The 19,571-nt window shown below is 40.7% G+C and overlaps 2 protein-coding genes across 2 annotated transcripts; one reads left to right on the forward strand and one right to left on the reverse strand.

Moving 5' to 3' along the window:
- Positions 1-595: 595 nt before the first annotated feature.
- sln (sarcolipin) lies at positions 596-706 on the reverse strand. Its single transcript, XM_073480224.1, has one exon. It carries the CDS (start codon positions 692-694, stop codon positions 599-601), a length of 96 nt encoding a protein of 31 aa, XP_073336325.1. The 5' UTR covers positions 695-706; the 3' UTR covers positions 596-598.
- A 7,004-nt stretch (positions 707-7,710) lies between these two features.
- Positions 7,711-18,353, forward strand: alkbh8 (alkB homolog 8, tRNA methyltransferase). The gene is made up of 12 exons (XM_073480210.1): positions 7,711-7,848; positions 9,538-9,671; positions 9,770-9,870; positions 10,034-10,165; positions 10,369-10,464; positions 10,893-10,997; positions 11,747-11,817; positions 13,425-13,531; positions 13,779-13,939; positions 14,036-14,307; positions 15,926-16,075; positions 17,492-18,353. The coding sequence occupies exons 1-12, from the start codon at positions 7,711-7,713 to the stop codon at positions 18,224-18,226; spliced, it is 2,202 nt and encodes a 733-aa protein (XP_073336311.1). The 3' UTR covers positions 18,227-18,353.
- The last annotated feature ends 1,218 nt before the right edge of the window (positions 18,354-19,571 follow it).

Consider the following 19,571-nt stretch of genomic DNA (forward strand, 5'->3'; position numbering starts at 1 on the left):
GAAAAAATGTGGGCTTCATGGTGTAAATCATGAATGTTTGTGTAATGAAACAGAAAAAGACGCCAACAAATGAAAGACTGTTTAATGGCAAGAAGTGAACATAAACATAATGCTTCATTATTTGTGTTGATGTCTTCTTCTAGCATCTGCCTTTGACACATTCATCACTTGGTGAAAACAGGATAGACACGATGGCATGGATTAATGTAGCACAGGTCACATAAATGACACAGTGACATGGTGGCATTACAGTGTTTTCTAGCCGTCTACAGTGAAGAAGTAAAGCCTCAACCCCCAGTTCATTTATTTTATTCACCCTCCCATCTCTACTGTGAGTTCCCCTTTGGCCCTTGCCAGAAATTCAGGGTCACATTCAAAAAATATCTCAGAAAACAAACACAGATCCCAGACTCATTTGTCTTTGGAAATCTGCTCATCTGGCTGCAGTCACATGATTTTTGACCTCTTTGGAATAACTATAGCCTTAGACCAACTAAACTAAGAATGGAAAGATGTAAACACTGTAAACAGTCCCACAGGAACCATGCTGGCTTTCCTCCAACTCCTCGGCCTCTCTTCTCTCTTGTTGCTCCATGCTTCAGTCCTGGTAAGTTTTCACCAGCAGCCACATCAGCAGCACAGTGATTAAGACAATCATGAAGTTGAGGAACAGCTCCTGGACCGAGCGGTCCATGGTGGGGTCTCAGATAGGACGATGCAGATGGTTTTTAGGAGGTGTGCTTCTTTCTTGGACTGGTGTCCTTAACCTGCAATGAACGACTGAGTTAGGATCGCTAGAAATACAGGTATGTGTGTCTCGCCATTTGAACATGTGATGTGTTTGTGTGTGAATTTTATGTCCCCTCTGTTATCATAGATTAGAGGGATCAGTCACCTCTCAAGCGGGTTGTTGCATCTGTTCACAGTTACCATCACTCAACAGGGAGAGCGGCCACAATACCCCCTCATACAACACGGGACATGACGCACATGATGACAAAGGATGCATAATAATACACTAATGCACACATGATCAGGTTAGAAAGAAGAGTAGGGCAACATCACTGATGGTTGAGAACCTCATCATTTTGTACTTCTGGGCACATTTGAAAACATTTCTCAGCTGTTTTGAACACTTTTGATTTGATTTGTTAGCCTACAGTATTCTCCCAAGAACAACAACATTATTGAGAGTAACTGCACACAAACAGATGTTGTTGGTGAGTTGTTACCTGTCCTTTGGTGGTGATGTCACTATAAACAGGAAGAGGAGAAAGCAGATGTCCCAGTAGTGCAGCGTTTCTTTATCCTGACCTCGAACGCCGCGTCTTCTTACTAGAAACTTCTCTATTGCGCCACTTTTCTCTGCAGCATCTATCAGCAGCTGATCCTCCTGCTGTTGTCCAGCCGTCTGTGGTCGCAGGGGGCAGGACCCGCTCCTAAAGTAGCCATCCTCAGCGGACCGCCCATGTTTCACATACACACAGAGTGATGTCACACACCAACTAAACAACCAATAGAGTGTGTTATTTTTCCACAATCTGGTCCACTGGAGTGTTTCCCATCTGTAACCATGCAGAGTCCGTCCCTCTCTCACACAACAGAGGAGCCACTCAGGGTTATTTATAAAACGTTATTGCAGATACTCGGTGGATTACAGTTGTTCCAAACACAATCTTCTGATGGATGTAGGAAAATGTAACAGTATCACTCAGTATCTGCGTAGAAGCTTCGCACAGGGGAAAAGAAGAATAACGGAGCAACCTCTCCAAAATGCAACATGTGAGCCGTTTAAATCCAGCAATCCATCATACTGTCAGAAATTGTTCCCTCTTCTTCCCATAGTTACTTTCAATATTCCTCCTGGCTGCTGGATGACAGCTGCCAGTCATGAAAGACGATAAAAAATAGGATGTGTGTGAGCATTGTTGCTTTTAGTGGCTGGCCTAAATCTGTTTCTCTTCACTGATGGATCAACAGACGCTGGCAGCTTGACTAAATCAGATTCTGTTTCCCTCAGTGAGGGATTGTTTTTGCCAGACCTCTAAAAAGTTCCTTGACCAAAGTTTATATCAAGCTTGTTCCAACCAATGTCTGCCTGCATACTTTTGTTTTGCATTTTGGTAAATATGCCAAGTCATATGAGAAGATGGATACTAGCTCGCAGCTGGTTTGGTTGGCTTAGCTTAGCTTAGCATAACGACTGGAAACAAGTGAAAACAGCTAGCCTAGGGCTGTCCAAAGGTAGCAAAATCCATAAAAAGACATGGTGTGTTTAGAGGTAGTAATGTACCAGACTATTTCTTGACAGGTGTGGTGACTTTTTAGAGATGTGTCATCATGAGTTTGCCAGGCAACCAGTGGAGACTCCCAGAAGTCACTGCTCCCATCCCCCACATAGCAAAATTGGTCTGGCCCAATGACGGGCCACACAGCACACTTGCACTCGGCCCAAATACAGCAATGAATTACAGTCCACAGGTGGTACAGATCTGAGAGCCAAAACACGGTTGACCATGATTTATTGCTGTATTTGAGTGTAAGTGGGGTGTGTGGCCTGTTACTGAGCCTGACCAATTTTGCTATGTGGGAAGAAATAGTCATGCACGTAACTTGTATTTTTATGCCTCGGTGTAAGTTCTGTCAAGGCTACAGGTTGTCATTTTTGATTCGTTGCCATTCTCAAGATGGTGGGTCCTGTGTAACAGCCTGAGGTGGTATGGCAACTATTTTTGCTGAGACTGCAATGAAAAATGACAAAATAATAACCCCCATCCCTGAAGTGTTTCGTTTAGCTTATGTGCACAATTGTCAACAGCAGTGCAGGATCTGAGCGGGGCTGACCCAACCATGCAGTCAAGTGGATGGAGGGTTAAAGCTAACTGAGCTCACATGTGTTTCACGTAAGGCCTGCATCCTTTTCTTTATGAGTGAAAACTAGGGCATTAATGGTCACTGGATTCAGTGGAAATTCATAAGTGAGCTTTACAAGTGTTGGTGGGTGAGTTTTGTTACCTTTGGACCGAGCCAGACTAGCTGTTTCCCCTTACTTCGAGAGTGGTATAAATCCTTTAATTTAAGTCAAACAAGCGTTGCTAATTATAAATTGTTGATTTTTTCTCTTTTGTGGTTGTTAAGTGCCCCCTTTGTATTTTTACATTGTTCCTCCTCTGCATTATGCTGGCACTAAGAAAAGGATTTTGACAGCTCGCCACTGCGAACCTCTCAGCTCATCTAACACTTGACAGCTGCTTACAACGGTGTTATCTCTGAACTAATGTTAAACCCCCTTGACACACACACCTTCCCTCATACACAGAGAAGGGTCATAGCGGGACAAAGTGTCTATGAGCACAGCTCCCTCAAACCTTTCCATTGCAGGATTCCAAGGTCATTCCCAGAGGATTCTAACAGATCAAAACGGCTGCCATTTTATCACCCCGCCGCTCTGCCAGCGTCGGTCAAATAGCTCTTTGACCCAGGGACTCCCATTGTCACGGAGATCCAGTGTTGGGGTGATTGGATAAAGCAGGGTGAGGTGTGCAGGCATCTCTGTGTGTGGGATGGACCACGGCCCACTCTGACAGCTGTGTGTGTGTGTGTGTGTGTGTGTGTGTGTGTGTGTTTAAGATAGAAAAGTGTTGGCAGGGTTACCCTCTAATTCAGGGGAGAGACAGAGGGGTGTCAACAAGGCCTCAGAGACACCATTCCACACATTCTGGGACACTGTGACACTGTGTGTGTGTGTGTGTGTGTGTGTGTGTAGGTGCCTATATGTGCATGCAATAAGACTTCTGTTTATTATCAAGTGAAAGTTGGTGACAGTTGTGAATTTTATGGCAGATTAAATAAAAAACTGTCGACAAATCAAATCAAATCAAATCATCAAAATCTCTCTACAACAACTTTGAAGGTATATATTTACAACTGGCACACTCTCAGAAAAGCCTACACTGGCCGACAAAGCCAACAAAGTTATTTACATTGGTCCTAAACTGACACAAATTAGACCATGGACCCCTATCTGATAACAGTTGTGCCTTTAGATGTTTACAAAAACTCAAAAGTGTAGGAGGTGGTTTTGCTTTCAGTCTTTATGCTAAGCTAAGCTAATCACCTGCTACACCTGCATAGCTACAGACTGAAAGCAAGGGGAAACAGCTAGCCTGGATCTGTCCAAAGGTAACAAAGTCCAGCTACCAGCACCTCTAAAGCAGTCAAACATTTCAGCTACATCTTGTTTGGTCCAGACAAAAGTGTAAAATTAACCTGTTTTAAGAGGCAATGATTTAACACTGTGCCTCTCCATATATTTTTTGTGGTTATTCAACAGGCACAGAATGTCCCCGTGTTTAGCCATTAGTCTCCAGATAGCTGGCACTGAAAAAAATATTCAGCCCACAGCTTTACTCATTTAAAGTGTCTAAATCTTTTCCACTACAGCAGCAGTGATTGGAAGAGGGACAGAAATTCATCTCAGCTGACTGTCATCCTGACAGAGAGATGATACATACACCAGATGGATCACCAAACATAACAGCCACGTTAGTATTTTGTCCAGTTGAAGTATTATGTTTGTACATCAGATCTGTTGCCAAAGACCTTAAAGAGTAACTCTGTTACCTTCTTGAACACAGCATACAGCTGTATGTCTTCCTTTATATGTAATGCAGATTGTTATCATACTCGAGTGTTGGCGAATATATATATGGATTATTTATTTTACTGTTTCATTTATCCTTCTCTTGCTTCATCATGTGCTTTGCTCCATGGGAAAAAACCCTGTGCAATTTTTGCAGATATATTTCTGCACCTTTACCTGGCTGTTATCACTTTAGCTCTATGGGACTCATCTTTCTCCAAGAAGAGACTGATATCTGCACCCTCCCTAGAGAGGGAGGTAGAGATCAGAACCACTATTTTAAAAAGCAGGATCTGGTTTCTTTGTCCGTCCATCTCTGCCACGCAGTCTCCAGCTAATTAGAATACAAAGATGCCAGCGGCAGCCGTTTGGCCTCTGGCTGCTGGCCCTGCATTTCAAAGGTTGATGCCGTGCCTCAGGGTACACAAGTGGTTCCACTCTAGTTCTCAGTGTTATGCTGCTTTTTCAGAGCTTGGCTGATGTGTAAGGTGAAGCTGCCCTTGAGCACCGGCGAGGGAAATGCCTTCCTAATCTCTTGTTCATAACCTCAAAGTGACATTTCCACTTGGCAGAATGTTGACACTCCTTTCTTCACATTCACTGCTCACAAGTTCATTATGGCTGACCGACTCTGAAATATATTGGTAAAGATGCCCTGCACACGTGTATTAAATGCATGAAAATTCTCATGTATGTGTCTGACATGGTTTGTGCAGAAAAAAGTATAACTACCACATTAAAATGTGTTAGTAGTAGTACTCCCCAAGAACTGTAAACACATTTGCTGTGTAGAAATGATGGAGTTACCCTTTCAGGACAAACAAAGGTAGAGTCCAGTTGACTCAGGATAATGAACTGCAACAAAATTGTCCATAAAACATTGTTTACAAAGACATAAAGTACAATAAAATCAAAGCAGACTAGATTCCTGCATTTTAAATCAACCCATCTTGCTCCTGTTTCAACATATATATGTATATATATATATATACATATATATATATATATATATTACTTACAAGCTTTATTTTATTTTAAATGTATATTTTATTCTTATTATCACGGCTTGCCTCTATTCTCTTGCTCGTCACCTCTCCTGTGTTTCATTTTCAGTTCATGTACGTACAACACAAACATTTTTATCCAGTGCACTAGATAAAAATGTGTTGTGGATGCTAAGAAATTGGGGCCAAAAACTTTAACCCTTGCTGGCCCTGCTCATTTACCCTGCAAATGAACCTGCATGGCTATCACCCAACGCTCATAAAAGATAATTTTATGAGACTGTTTTGTAAAACAAGATGGAGCAGAGTGTTGTGTTCGTGTTGGAGAGGGCAGCCATGGTCTCCTGTCTGACCAGCTGTTGTTTTGTACACCAAACAGAGCGTGCTGTTAAGACGACGAAGGGATCCCACTGGCCAGCGGCTCAGCATGGCACAGTAATTACTGAGATGGCTGAGGACAGGTGAGGGCTTCATTACACAACCCACGCTGGCACACACTGATGCACACGCACAAACACATACAAAGATGTCCACCCAGAGGGGCTGTAGAGTCATTAATCTGGCTTTAGAGGAAGTCATTCGCTGCATCTTAGCAGCGACCGAGGCAGACGCTGCACCAAAACAATACACAGATACATAAATTACAATCTAGCAACATGTTTATAACTGATCACCATCTGTCCTGGTGTCTATTTTGTTTTGTTGACAAGGATGCATAAGAAGTAAGCCAACCAGCCTGTTGTGACAATACTTTTTCATTCGTTAATGCAAGATTATCCTCAGTTGCCAGAATCTGAGTGGAGTCTGATGATTGATGGATGAAATGGATGAAAAGTGGAATGGCAAAAAGTCTCCCCTTACAACCTTAAATTTTTATCCCTTAGTATGAAGTTAGCAGGGCCTATAGATTGATCCCTGGAGCATTTTGTCTGTCTTTTGTTGGGAGATTAGGAAGGCATGCAGCATGGATTTACCATCAGGCTTTAGGTCCTGTATAATGGAGCCACAGGGCAAAACACTGGATGGCAGTATGGGCTTTGATACTAAGAGAGATGGGTAGTTCAGAAGAGGGAAGAGAAGGACCGCTTGCACAGAGGAGCAAGTGTAGTAATCCTGTCATTAGTTTAATATTACCACAGCAGACAATATGTCCCTGCTGATATTATTTGGGAAATCACACGCTCTGTCCTTGGATTGGAACAAAGAGAGGCTATTAAAGTCATGTTTAAAGATTGGATTTATTCAAAATTATATGCAAAGTACAAGATGGATGGATTTATTTTATTTTAGTTTTTTAGTTTTTAAAGCATTAATCTTTTCCATGAATGGGCGACTGTATCCAGAATTTTTATCTGGGATTATCCGTAAATCCTGTGAACTCTGCTCATTAATTTCTCTCGAAGACAGAGGTCCAATTTTTAAGGTCAGCAAAGATATTTCTTAAGTTAATAATGTACATTTGATTGGCGATATTTTAAGTTCTGATGAAATCTGTCCCTCTATTCATGTGATATTCCTGAGGAAAGAACACATTCTGTTCTGCTGTCCAGTATAAGTGAGTGAAAAGTGTTTCTTGTTAATCCTCATGGTGTGAAAATAATTTAGCAGGTTTTTATTGTTTCAGTTTTTGTTTCTGGCTGACCACTCTGACTGGCTTCCTTCTGGCTTTGGTAAAAGAAAGAAAGAAAGAAAGAAAGAAAGAAAGAAAGAAAGAAAGAAAGAAAGAAAGAAAGAAAGAAAGAGGAAAAAATGCAACAAAGAAGTGCAATAGGTGTTTTTTTTTTTTGGCTGCACTAATACATTTTATGTATCCTACAAAATGCACTTTGGCCTATTTCCATTTTTCACAAGGATACTGTAAATTTTGTGACAAGCAAACAACTATAACTAAAAAAAAAATCAATTAACATTAAAACCTACAAAATCTACGAAGTGGCTTTAATCAGAGTGCTCTAAAACCAAAAGTAGTCAGGCTGCTGTAGCTGAACATTGGGAGGCGAATCTTCAGGAACTATCGGTGTTTAATGCTTCTTGTTGCACCCGGACCAAATAAAATGACGTACCATGGATCCCAGTGTGGAAAACAACGTGAAGGCCGTCAGGAGGAGTAAAGAGGAGAAGAAAGTTCTCAAAAAACAAATTAAAGCCAGCCACACTTTGCTGAAACATGAAGGCATCAGTACAGTATCGCAACCAACCAAGGTAACAGAAAATAGCCGTTTATAAACAGGAAGTGGCAGCTGTCAGAGAAGAGAGCTAGCTAACACAGACCTTCTTCTACTTCTTCTAGAAATCTACTTACTCTGTAATGTTTTTAATGCGTTTAATAGCTGCAAAAGGAGCCCAATTCAGAGTTGATTTTTGTCTCATGTAAGTTTATTATGAGTTTATTAAATAAAAAAGGCACGCTGGTAGTTAGCTTGGTAGCTAGCACTGTCATTCCCAGGTGTAGCTTTATTATTAGCTTATATCTGCTGATTTCAGCCATGTACTAGTATAATAATGGTAGTTCAGGCTTTGTGGGGGACTTGTCATTTGCTGTATTATAACTGGGATACATTTTCTGAAAAAGTAAAGGAATGGAAATGTATATGGAAATCTGAAAAGAATGAAATATAAACTGGCACTTTCTCTAAAGTTTGTACATGTACAGTGTATTGTACTGCAGGGAGTCAGTATTAGTAATCAATAACAGCCCAGTTACTGTTAGGTTTATGTTTACTTGGCTTCTCAACTGTGGAAAATAAAGTTGACATTTCTTTTTATTTACTTGTCTATTAATGCCCTGATATTTTTTATATTTTATGGTATTGACAGAGGTTACTTGTTAATTCATACCTGCAAATCATGTTGGTCACAAAAAATAATAATAATTATAATGATGTAACACATGATAATTTATCAGGAAACAGTCCAAGTATTTTTGCTTTTAATACTTTAGCTGATAATGGCTCACATTTATACTTTAACATAAGAACACTTATGAAGGCAGGACTTTTACATGTAAATAAGTACTTTTACATTGTTTGTTTAAAGGCGCACTATGTAGTTTTGGAGAAGAAATTCAAACTCAGAATTTTTATATTTATAATATTAATGAAGTAATAATACAAACTCAGGAATATTATTTTTTTCCATATCTGAATAAACAAGCTGTTCTCAGAGGAAAATAAGGTCCCCAGAACACTGTTTGAAAGTAGAAAGGTGGCAGGGTCCGCCACATATAAACAAAGTAAAACGGTGTGAAACTGTTGTGCTTTAAGGTCAGTTTGTTTATTCAGTCATGAAAACGAAGAGAGTTTGTTTATTTAGATTCTTTAGGCTTAAAAAAAATCAGTCAGTGAAGATCTTTCTCTTCTAACTAAAATTTCATCCCCAAAATGACATAATGCACCTTTAAGTAAAGGTTTTGAGTACTTCTTCCATCACTGTAATACCACTGTTTTTTGTTTTGTTTTGTTTTTTGTCAAAGAGAGCTGCTTGTCAATTACTGGGTAAAATTGGAACAAGTATGGAGGTAGTCATCCAACTAAAAGGGTCTTGCAGACATGCTGGTGAAAAGGAAAGGCCACAATAAACAGTTATTGGTTGGAGGGGGATCAAATGACAAGGGGTGTGGAAGTGTATAATAAAGAATTTAAAGTTGACATGAATAAAAGTTTCGTCAGAACCATTGTGTAAAAACCAAAGTTACATACGTTGACTAAGGTGTTGAGTGTTGGATGGCTGTAAAGTGTTCAGCAGTTGTTCATTCTGCTGGTGTATTACAGAATACAGTGATGTCCCTGGTTTGAACCTTCAGTCTACAGTCTGGATGTCCTCTTAACAGTTTTGTTTGTGGTGAAACTAGTCTGTATAAAATCAACCAGCCTGCCTCTGTCTCCTCTGCAGAGTTTGGTGGTGGCTAATGGCGGCCTGGGGAACGGCGTCAGTCGAGAGGAGCTGTCTGCAGTCCTGAAAGAGATGGGAGAGCTGGAGACGCTGATCATGCACCCTCACAAGCCCTACGCCTTCGTCACATACAGGTGCTGCATGGACAACACTGTATTAGTTATTTTCAGCGTTTAAAACCTCTCTGGAAGATTCTGGTTTACAGCTCACACTGTTGTTATTGTCATTCCAGATCTGAAGAGTGTGCTCGGAAAGCCCACATCCACCTGAATGGGGAAAAGCTGCAATGTGGAGAGAACAGTGTCACACTCTACCTCAGTTTTGTTGATTCAGGTACTTGGTTTGAACACTGACACACACAGACACAAGTATAATTTACTCTAAGAACTGCTATAAACATCTGAAACATTGTTTACCTTACATTTTAACAGTAAGTTGAATAAGTAAAGCCAGTAAAGTGATCCTTGTACTGTATGTTCTGCTTATGTGTGTGCAGTAACCTGTGAAGAGGAGGCGTCCGTTCCCTTGCCAGAGGGATTAGTCCTGGTGGAAGATTTTGTGTCTCCAGAGGAAGAGGCTCTGCTCCTCGCTGCCATTGATTGGTCCTCTGCTAACGATGATATCACTGGTGAGGGGCTGCATGAAAGCAGAAATACCATAGTGTAGAAATGATGCAAGTAAAAGTCCTGCATTCAAAATCTTACATAAGTAATTGTACAAGAATCATGAATAATCATAATAAAGTTTTTTTCTTTATCGTTTTATTGTACAAACTGTTCAATTCACAGAAGAAATGCGACAAATTGAACCTGATCTTCTGATGTCTTTTAGCTCAAAAAGCTCTGAAGCACAGACGAGTCAAACATTACGGCTTTGAGTTTCGTTACGACAACAACAACGTGGATAAGGACAAGCCTTTGTCTGCAGGTGAGCTTAACGTGTTTTTTTTCTCCTTACAATCAGTTTTCTTTGGCTCATATTTTCATAGATTTGTCCATTATTCCATCACTTGCAATAACATTTTACTCACTGATTGCAGTGCTTAGATATTCAGGCTCTGTTTGCAGTGCTGTGCTGTTCTCAACAGTGTCTTTTTATAAACTGTGAGTAGGAGTTGCTGAAAATCACTTCACTGCTTATTGTCAGAGAATTATTATCTATTAATAATTTCTGGTCTCTGCTGGGAAATTTAGAAAAGATTTCTCAGTATTTGGATTTTCACTTATAACTCAGATATTTGAGAGCGTGCGATAAGATAAGCGCATCATGACTGCTTCTCATTGCACAAAACGTCACATCATTAGAAAATTATCAAGATCGAAAAATAGTAGCAGCTTGTGTGTGTGTGTGTCCAGGTATCCCTCAGGAGTGTCTACCTGTTCTGGAGCTGTGTGTGAAGAACAAACACATCAACATCATGCCGGACCAGCTGACTGTCAACCAGTATGAGTCTGGACAAGGTGAGTTACTCCAGCTACGTCACTAATGACTCACGTTATCACATACAGCCTCGGAAAAACTACGATAATTAAACTTAGATACGTTTCACATGTCATCATTAATGCTATTCAAGCATGACAGACCACATGTGGAGAAAATGAGAAAAATTCAAGTGTTTACACCCATGAACTCATCACAGAAATATCAACGATTTCACCTACAAGGGGCTCAATATCTAATCCACATCATATTAAGTTTAATCTTGTGTGCTAAAACAGAAACAAGTTTTAAGGGAGCTTACCAGAGAGCTCTACCACAAAAAGATAAAAATACAGTAAGATACTTCAGTTCTCACAGGCTGTAGCTACTCTGTAAGTAGAGAAGAAGTCAAGTAAAAGATTTTAAAACTAAAAGCACATCTTTTTTTTCAGACCCAGTTACTGAGCTGTGGTTACTAAAACTACGCAGTTGAATTTTCTAACCAAATACAGTTGCACACGGTTAGGTTTTATTGACTCTTACCACAAGGTGGCAGCAGAAGCTTTCCAGCATGCATCGATGAGGGAAGATGAGTCTTGTTGGTCGTTTATTAATAGATTTACAGTTTTGGTAAATCTTTAAAGGCTGAACGGATTTTGATAAAGGAATTTCTTAATAATGATGCGCAAAGTCAAATCTATTATTGAATTTCACACGTCACAAAAAGTTCAGTGGGTCCATCAGATTCTGCTCTAACTATTTTAATTCTGCATGTTTATAATACTTTCAGGTATTCCTCCTCACGTGGACACTCACTCTGCCTTCGAGGACACCATCATGTCACTGAGCCTGGGGGCGCAGGTACCAAGTCGATCCATTTTGTGATTTAAATCAGCCCTAGCGTACATTCTGCGGATAACGCAGACAGTGTTGGTCTGAGGAAAACGGTTTTCACATTGTAGCTTAAACAACGATACAAAGTTAAACGGTGCTCTAAAACGTGTTTTCAGACACTTGTCTTTGTGTTTGGGTTCAGTGTCCTTGTGATTTGACAGAGAACATTTTGTCACCTTACATGTAGCTACATCTCATTCTTCCCTCTCTGACACACTTTTATACATACTGTCATAATCTCTTGCTCACTGTGGTCTTCAACTTTATTACAGTATGAAGTTTTAGTGCATCATTAAATCTCTCTTTCTGCTGACTTGATTTCAGAGTCTCCAATAGGTGAAAGCTAACCAAACTGACTCAGTTGTCGCAGATTGAAACAGATGTAAACTTTGCGTTTGCAGAGAGAAGAGAGAGAGAGACTGATGAATAGTCCTGTGGTAAAGCGTTGTGCAGCTGCCAGCATCACCATCGATTTAGTCACATTCCACCGGTTTCATTGATCGACTAATAGTGCTCAGATGGGAACAGCACAGTCCTGCCTGTCTCGTGTGTGTGTTTCCGTATGTGTGTGTGTGTGTGTGTGTCAGAGTTTTCAGTTATGGTTTCAGGCAAATATCTGATCATTTGCTGGTGTTGCATGGCTCTCACAATCGTGCATAAATACTTATCTGTCTTTCTCTCTCTCTCTCTCACACTCACACTCACACACACACACACACACACACACACACACACACACACACTCACACGCCTCTACTTCACGAAATCCAATTTTACCGCTGTCAGAAGTTGGAGAGATGCAGTTTGAAATTGTGTAGATGTAATTTCCCAGCAGAGCTCATGCCGTTATGCGCTGTAAGGAAACATTAGGATCAAACACCAACACTGGGGTTGAAATGCTTCGGCTGGTTGTTTCGGAGATGTGTGTGTGTGTGTGTGTGTGTGTGTGTGTTTTCATATTCTATTTATTGGTGATGTTTCAGGTCTGTAGAGAACATTTGCTGCCAGACAGGAAGTGAAACAAGCATCTGTTCAGTCACTAATTCAGTACAGTCATTCTGTAATTCTGCATGAATGATATCTATGAATGGAGTTTTAGCATCAGTACTGGATTGGAAGGATCCAAAATATTTTTGTCAGCATGTTTTTGTTTATTTTAGGATCCTCATTAGAAGCACATGGACATAAAATACTCAAGAAAGTAAAAACTATGAAAAATATCAAGTAAAACTGATAAGATGATAATAGAAGAAACATAAACACTTGACAGATGTAAAAAATATATATATATATTACATCTGTCAAGTGTTTCTTTTCTCTATTCCTACTTATGTGAACAAACACAGATGTAAACACAACGGGCGATATCAAGCTCAGCAAAACTTATCACTGTCATGGAAATACATCAATAGGTCGATGAGATATGTACGATAAGTCGATGACATAATTATTATTAAAAACGACTCTGTCCTGTTTTTAATAGAGAGATGAATGGTCGTACTCGGTTACCTGTTGTCCTCAGTGTCCATCTGAAAGGTCTAAATGTTTAAATGCGTGTGTGTTTCTAATTTCAGACGGTGATGGAGTTCCGTCACCCTGATGGTTGTCTTGTACCCGTCGTGTTGCCTGGACGGAGCCTCCTGGTGATGAAGGGAGAGAGCAGATACCTCTGGACACATGGGTGAGTGCTTGACATTAGCTTTAGGTGGATTGACAGAGGAGTGACGGCTCATTTATTCCTCTATTCCATTGTAGTCGAGCACAGAACTAAAGGATTTACTGCCTTTTATCTCGGCTTCATGCTGTATTTTGTACAATAGTGTCTGTCTGTGGACTTTTCCTCACAATTTAATCCCTTCACACATGAAGATAAAACCAGTGACGGTACAATAACTGTACAGATTAGTTAGTCTCATGTCTCCTCTTAGGATTACTCCTCGGAAGTTTGACACGGTGCCAGCCTGCGACCCACAATCCCCTGCTCTTACACTGCCAGACATCAGGACCCACAGCAACCTCACTTTGAGCAAGAGGGGCACCCGCACTTCTTTCACTTTCCGCAAGATCAGACATGAACCCTGCCGCTGTGGTGAGGATCTTAACCTGCTGTCACATTACCACGAGTGTCTGACTGATATCTGACAACATCAGTGCTTCAGCTGAACGTAAGGCTCTCTCTCTCCAGCCTTCCCCTCTGCCTGCGACAGTCAGGGGGCTCCCTCAGCATCTCCGCCGTCTCCCCCCTCGCTGCCTCGTTGCCATGACGACGCTGCCCAACTAGAGGAGGAGTATGTTCACCGGGTGTACGACGCCATCGCCTCCCACTTCAGCAGCACTCGCCACTCCCCCTGGCCTCGCGTTTGCCACTTCTTGTCCTCACTCCCGCCCGGCAGCGTGCTGGCTGATGTGGGCTGTGGAAATGGGAAATACCTCGGTGTCAACACAGAGGTGATTGCTGTGAGTAATACCATCATGTGTGTCATTCTGCGATGCTTTAGCGATCCCTGTAGGGAAATTTCCTTTTCCGCTCAATGTTTTATTGCGACTGCTTCTTGGAGTATCATCTCTATAAAGGGCCAAAAGTCATTTATGTACAGAAACTCTCAAAACTGCACACTGTTTCAATACAGTCTACAAACCAGCAGTAGCTTAGACAGACAGTGAATCTGCCGCTAACTTCTCAGATACAAGTAAGAAGCTGCGATAGATTCAGAAGGACAAGGTGGCAGAGACCTTTGACAGACCAGTTAGATCAAGATGAGCCTAATAACTGTAGATAAACTGCATTACTTGGTCAAGGCCATACATCTCGTCATCTGACACATCATCTGGTCTTTCTTGCAAATCACAGCAAAGACTGAAATATACTTTAGAATTAGTTCAACATTTTGGGAAATACGTTTATTTGTCTTCTTTCCCAGAGTGAGAGGAGAAGACTGAGACGAATGAAAACATAATTACAAGTATTATATTCCATTTCTGCCAATAGATCCTCCTAAATCACACACACTGGACTTTTAATAAAGTCTCTATTGTGGATCCACATAAGAAAATCTCAATCTTTTTATGTGTTGGCTGCTGTTTACTTACTTAACCTCAGAGTGTGAGTCTGACTGGTTATGTGGTTAAAGTCATATCGTTCACTAGAAGGTAAATGTCTAGAATAAAACTAAAATCAGTCAGTAGCAAGATTGTTTTTAAGTTTTCTCAAGTTACATTTAAAAATGAGCTAAATAAACTACAGTAAGACATTTAAGGATGATATCCTCGTGTTGAGGCGTGTGTTGCTCTCTCTCTGATCTTCTGCTGGTTGCCATTGTTTGCATTAGCTCAGTTTCCATGGCAATATCCTAAATTTTCTGTTTACGTATGCACACAGAGATATTCATGTTTGGGATTTAGAAGCGCGTGTAAGCAGCTTATCCTGACTCAGACCGTAACCGTGATAAATCATTACTGAGGACAGCGTGATCACGTCGGTCACACAGCCACTTTTGAAGTTAAATCTGCTGTTTTTCAAAATAAGTTTGTCTCATTCCTCTCCCTCTGCACTTTCTTTTTCCTTCTCTGTATTCCCCCTCCACCTCTTCCCTTCCCTCTCACCGCAGATTAACACTGTTAAACTTCCCAGTTTTAATTGAAATGAAAAAGCTTGTGTGTTTGCGTGTCAGTAACGGATTGAGTGTGTAGTGTTTCTCACCGTCTTTTATCACCCCTGTCTCTTTTGGGAGGATGAGGCTTGATTGAATTGCTCCCTGAGACAGAATGTGTTGAAAATTGTTATTACTGTCATAAAACCCCTCCCTCCTTTCTGCTCTTCCCTTTCCATTTATTCCCATCTTCCCTACTCTCTATTTTAATCCTCATTGTTTAATTCCTCTGTTTTTCTGTCACGTCTTTCATTTTCCCCAATTCTCTGTACTTAATCACCCTGCCACTATCCTCCTTCCACTATCCATCCTGTGTGTTTTGCCATTCTGTCTCTGTCCTTTTTCCTCATCTTACTGTGTTCAGGAAACATTAGGGGTCGATTTTGTATATTACTATTGATTGTGTGTGTTTTGTCACTTTTCAGGTTGGTTGTGACCGTAGCAGCGCTCTGATCCAGATCTGTGCAGAGAGGGGGTTCCAGGCTTTTGTATCTGATGCTCTCAGCGTCCCGCTGCGTACAGCCTCCTGTGACGCCTGTATCTCTATCGCTGTCATTCACCACTTTTCCACACAGGTACGCAGAACACACACACACACACACACACACACACACACACACACACACACACACACACACACACACACACACACACACACACACACACACACACACACACCAAATAATAACAGGTGCACATAATTTGTTTCTTTAAAACATGATAACGCATCACTTAATTGTTCATTTATTGCTTTAAACTGCTAGAACCGCAGGAATGTTTTAAGGATCTCAGGAGTTTTACCTCGGTTTCAACTACAGGAAGCTTTTTTAACTTTTGGCTCCTGAGACATGGGGCTCTGCTCATATACAAACCATTGGAGCAGGACTCTAGAAATGTTCCTGCGTGTTCATACGTTGTATTAGTTATTGAAGATGATCAAACTTTCTGCCCTTCGCTGTTTATGTAGCGCCTTGTCATTTCTTACGACATTTCCCCTTGATGTTTTTTATGTCACATTTTGACACATTGCCAATTGAATTACAAGAAAACATATATAATTTGTCATGAATGCTGTTCTGCTCATCTGACAGAGATCACACATTAAAGCAGTAGGCTATAACAAAACAATGGACAGATGATGCAGCTGGGCCACACGTCATATTTAATGGGCATTGCTTCAACTGTTGGGATTGAGCACACTGATTCTCATTTGATGGCACAGAAATTTGAGTCATTGTTTTATTTGTGAAATAAGAAATCTATTCAGTTTTACAGCCGTTTCAACAATCACACAAAAGACTTCTCTGGAGAAGTTCCAGAAAATAAAACGCTCAGCTGTTGCTTGCTATCTTAAACGTACTACAAGGAACTTTTAACTGGTTGTGAAACAGTCTCAATTTAATACTGATGCCTCTATATGACCTACATAAGCAATCAGTAACATCAACGAGAGGATTGGCTGTTTCTGCATAGTTACTGTAGTTATTCTTAATGTCTGTCACCTGCTCGCATTCTGACTCACCTAGGTTGGTTAAGTCATAAAAATAAAACTAGTCTTTAATGCAGAGTGCTGAAGTTGAATTGACGAGTCTTGCAGCCTGAGAAGAGAAGATGCTCTGCAGTCATCATCATCTTTTGTCCACAGGGTCCGCCAGAATCAACAAAAAATGAAACTTCCTTGTAGTAGCTTTAAAAAAGGGCCATCTTTTGTTTCTGGTGTTTTCAAATTCCTTTTCCAACTCTGCAGTCTGTTTTCCAACATCAGCAACATCACAGTAATAATATAGTTTATTATTTCACTCCATGAAAACGTAAACGTAAAATGTATTATTAGACTGATTCTCCTCACCATCACAAGCATTGAGATTCAGTAGCAAAGCAAACACAGATTTAAGCAAATGTTTTGCCCCTTGGTTAGTTACTGAGTTTATGATGTTAACTCAAGCTTAAAAAATGGTCAAATAAAGAATTTGTTTGTGTGTGTGTTGTAGGAGCGTCGGTTGGCAGCAGTGAGGGAGCTGGTGAGACTTTTGAAGCCTGGAGGTCGAGCTCTCATCTACGTCTGGGCTTTTGAACAAGAGCACAACAAGCAGAGGTCCAAGTACCTCAAAGAGCAGAACAAAGAGCCTCTTGAGAACCACAGCCCCACTAACAATGCATCTGAAGACAGCCACGAGCCTGTAGACAACACACAAGATGTTAGCAAAGTGACTGATGGCAAGCTTAGTGTTCACACCAACCGTACGTCCTTCAACACCCAGGACCTGTTGGTTCCCTGGCACCTGAAAGAAGGGAAGAGACGAGGGGAGGAGGAATCAGGAGAAGGTGTTAAGAAGGAGAAAAGGAAAGAGAAGTCCAAAAAGACTTCAGGAAACTCCTGCTCAGCTGATAGTTTGAGTTCTTCAACCAGATCAGACTGTAACCCCGATCCCTGCCCAGGTTTTGACTCTGACATGACTTCTGGATCGGTTCAGGACACCAGTGATGCCACACACAGCCCAGACTCTAAACCCAGTCCAAGTGATGACTCTGCTCATACCTCCACTTCTGCTCCAAAGTCTGAAAGCAGCCCGGTGCCTGTTTTTCACCGCTATTACCACGTGTTCCAGCAGGGGGAGCTGGAGCTGTTGTGTGGTCAGGTAGCTGGAGTCGAGGTGCAGAGCAGCTACCATGACCAGGGAAACTGGTGCGTTATATTAGAGAAGGACTCAATAGAGATGAACTGACACACTAATTTATAGTTATTTAGCTACAAATACATCATTGAACAAGAGAGTTAATGCATTGTGATATAAAACAAAATTAAATGATCCTTTATTTGACAAGCGCCATGAAATAAATGTTGAAACAAAATGTCTGCCATTGTTGTGCTCTTACTTCTTGCACCATTATCTGGTGATAGCTTTCACTTGTTTTATCTATTTTGGTTCATTGATTGGGAAAACAAGTGCTGGAAAGTTTTGACAGTCCCGCTGCAGTAAAATCTGAAATAAACCTGGAGGTAGTTTGAAGAGGATGCTGGTTATGAGCATCTCTTGCTGCTTCTTGTTCAAACAAGGCTCTGCAACATTTAACAGTACATCACCAAGAATAATCTTTGCCTCTTCCCCTGTCTTTGACCTCGGTATCTGCCCTGAATTCACTGAGCTGTATATAAGCTATAAACTGTGTGTGTGCCCGACCTTTTCAAGATAAAGGGCCACCGTGCAACGTGGCGTTTCAGGCTGTGGGAGATTTGTTCACATTCAAGAGTGCAGAGTGTTTTTTTCTCTCTCTCTTTTTAACGATGTGTTTGACAGAGGTAGCACATCATGGTGGTACATTATGTTCCAGAGAAATATCTTAATTTTTTTTACGCCAAAACAAACTAAATAAACAGATTCTTTGTTTAGAGGCTGACCCGAAAGGACAGCACAATTTCATACCATTTCATTTTGTTTATATGTGGCGGACCCTGCCACCTTTCTAGCTTCAAACAGTGTTCTGGGGACCTTATTTTCCTCTGAGAACAGCTTATTCAGTTATGGTAAAAATAAATATTGTATGTATGTATTATTACCTCATTAATATTGTAAATATTAAAAATATGACTTTGAATTTCTTTTCCAAAACTACATAGTGCCACTTTAAGAAATTACATAATTTAAGCAAGTACTACAGCTCAACAAAGAGTTCAGATTCATGATATTTTCCTTTATTTGACTTTATTTGACCACCTGAAGTGTCTTAATACTATTTTAGTATTTTAACGACACCTCAAGTACTAAAAAATTGGCCAGACCAGGTGTCTTCACTGTTTTTCAGGTCAGGGACCCCTTGGTTGATAGAGAGATGGAGCAGGGACCCCCTACTACAGCTTTTGTAAAAAAGAAAAATCTGATGCATATTAAACTGGGACTATAATTCTGTGTGGAGGGCTTATAGCGCCATGAATAAACAAGAAAGCAGCAGTTGTAGCAAGGCCTGCAGTTACACTGAGGACCCCTTGTTGACCGTGTATTCACTAAAGTGATTTTTTAGACTGAAATTGCTTACGGAAGATTATTTAAACATTATTTTTTATTTAAATTC

This window comes from Pagrus major, chromosome 2 (assembly GCF_040436345.1).
Source record: "Pagrus major chromosome 2, Pma_NU_1.0".
Taxonomy (NCBI): domain Eukaryota; kingdom Metazoa; phylum Chordata; class Actinopteri; order Spariformes; family Sparidae; genus Pagrus; species Pagrus major.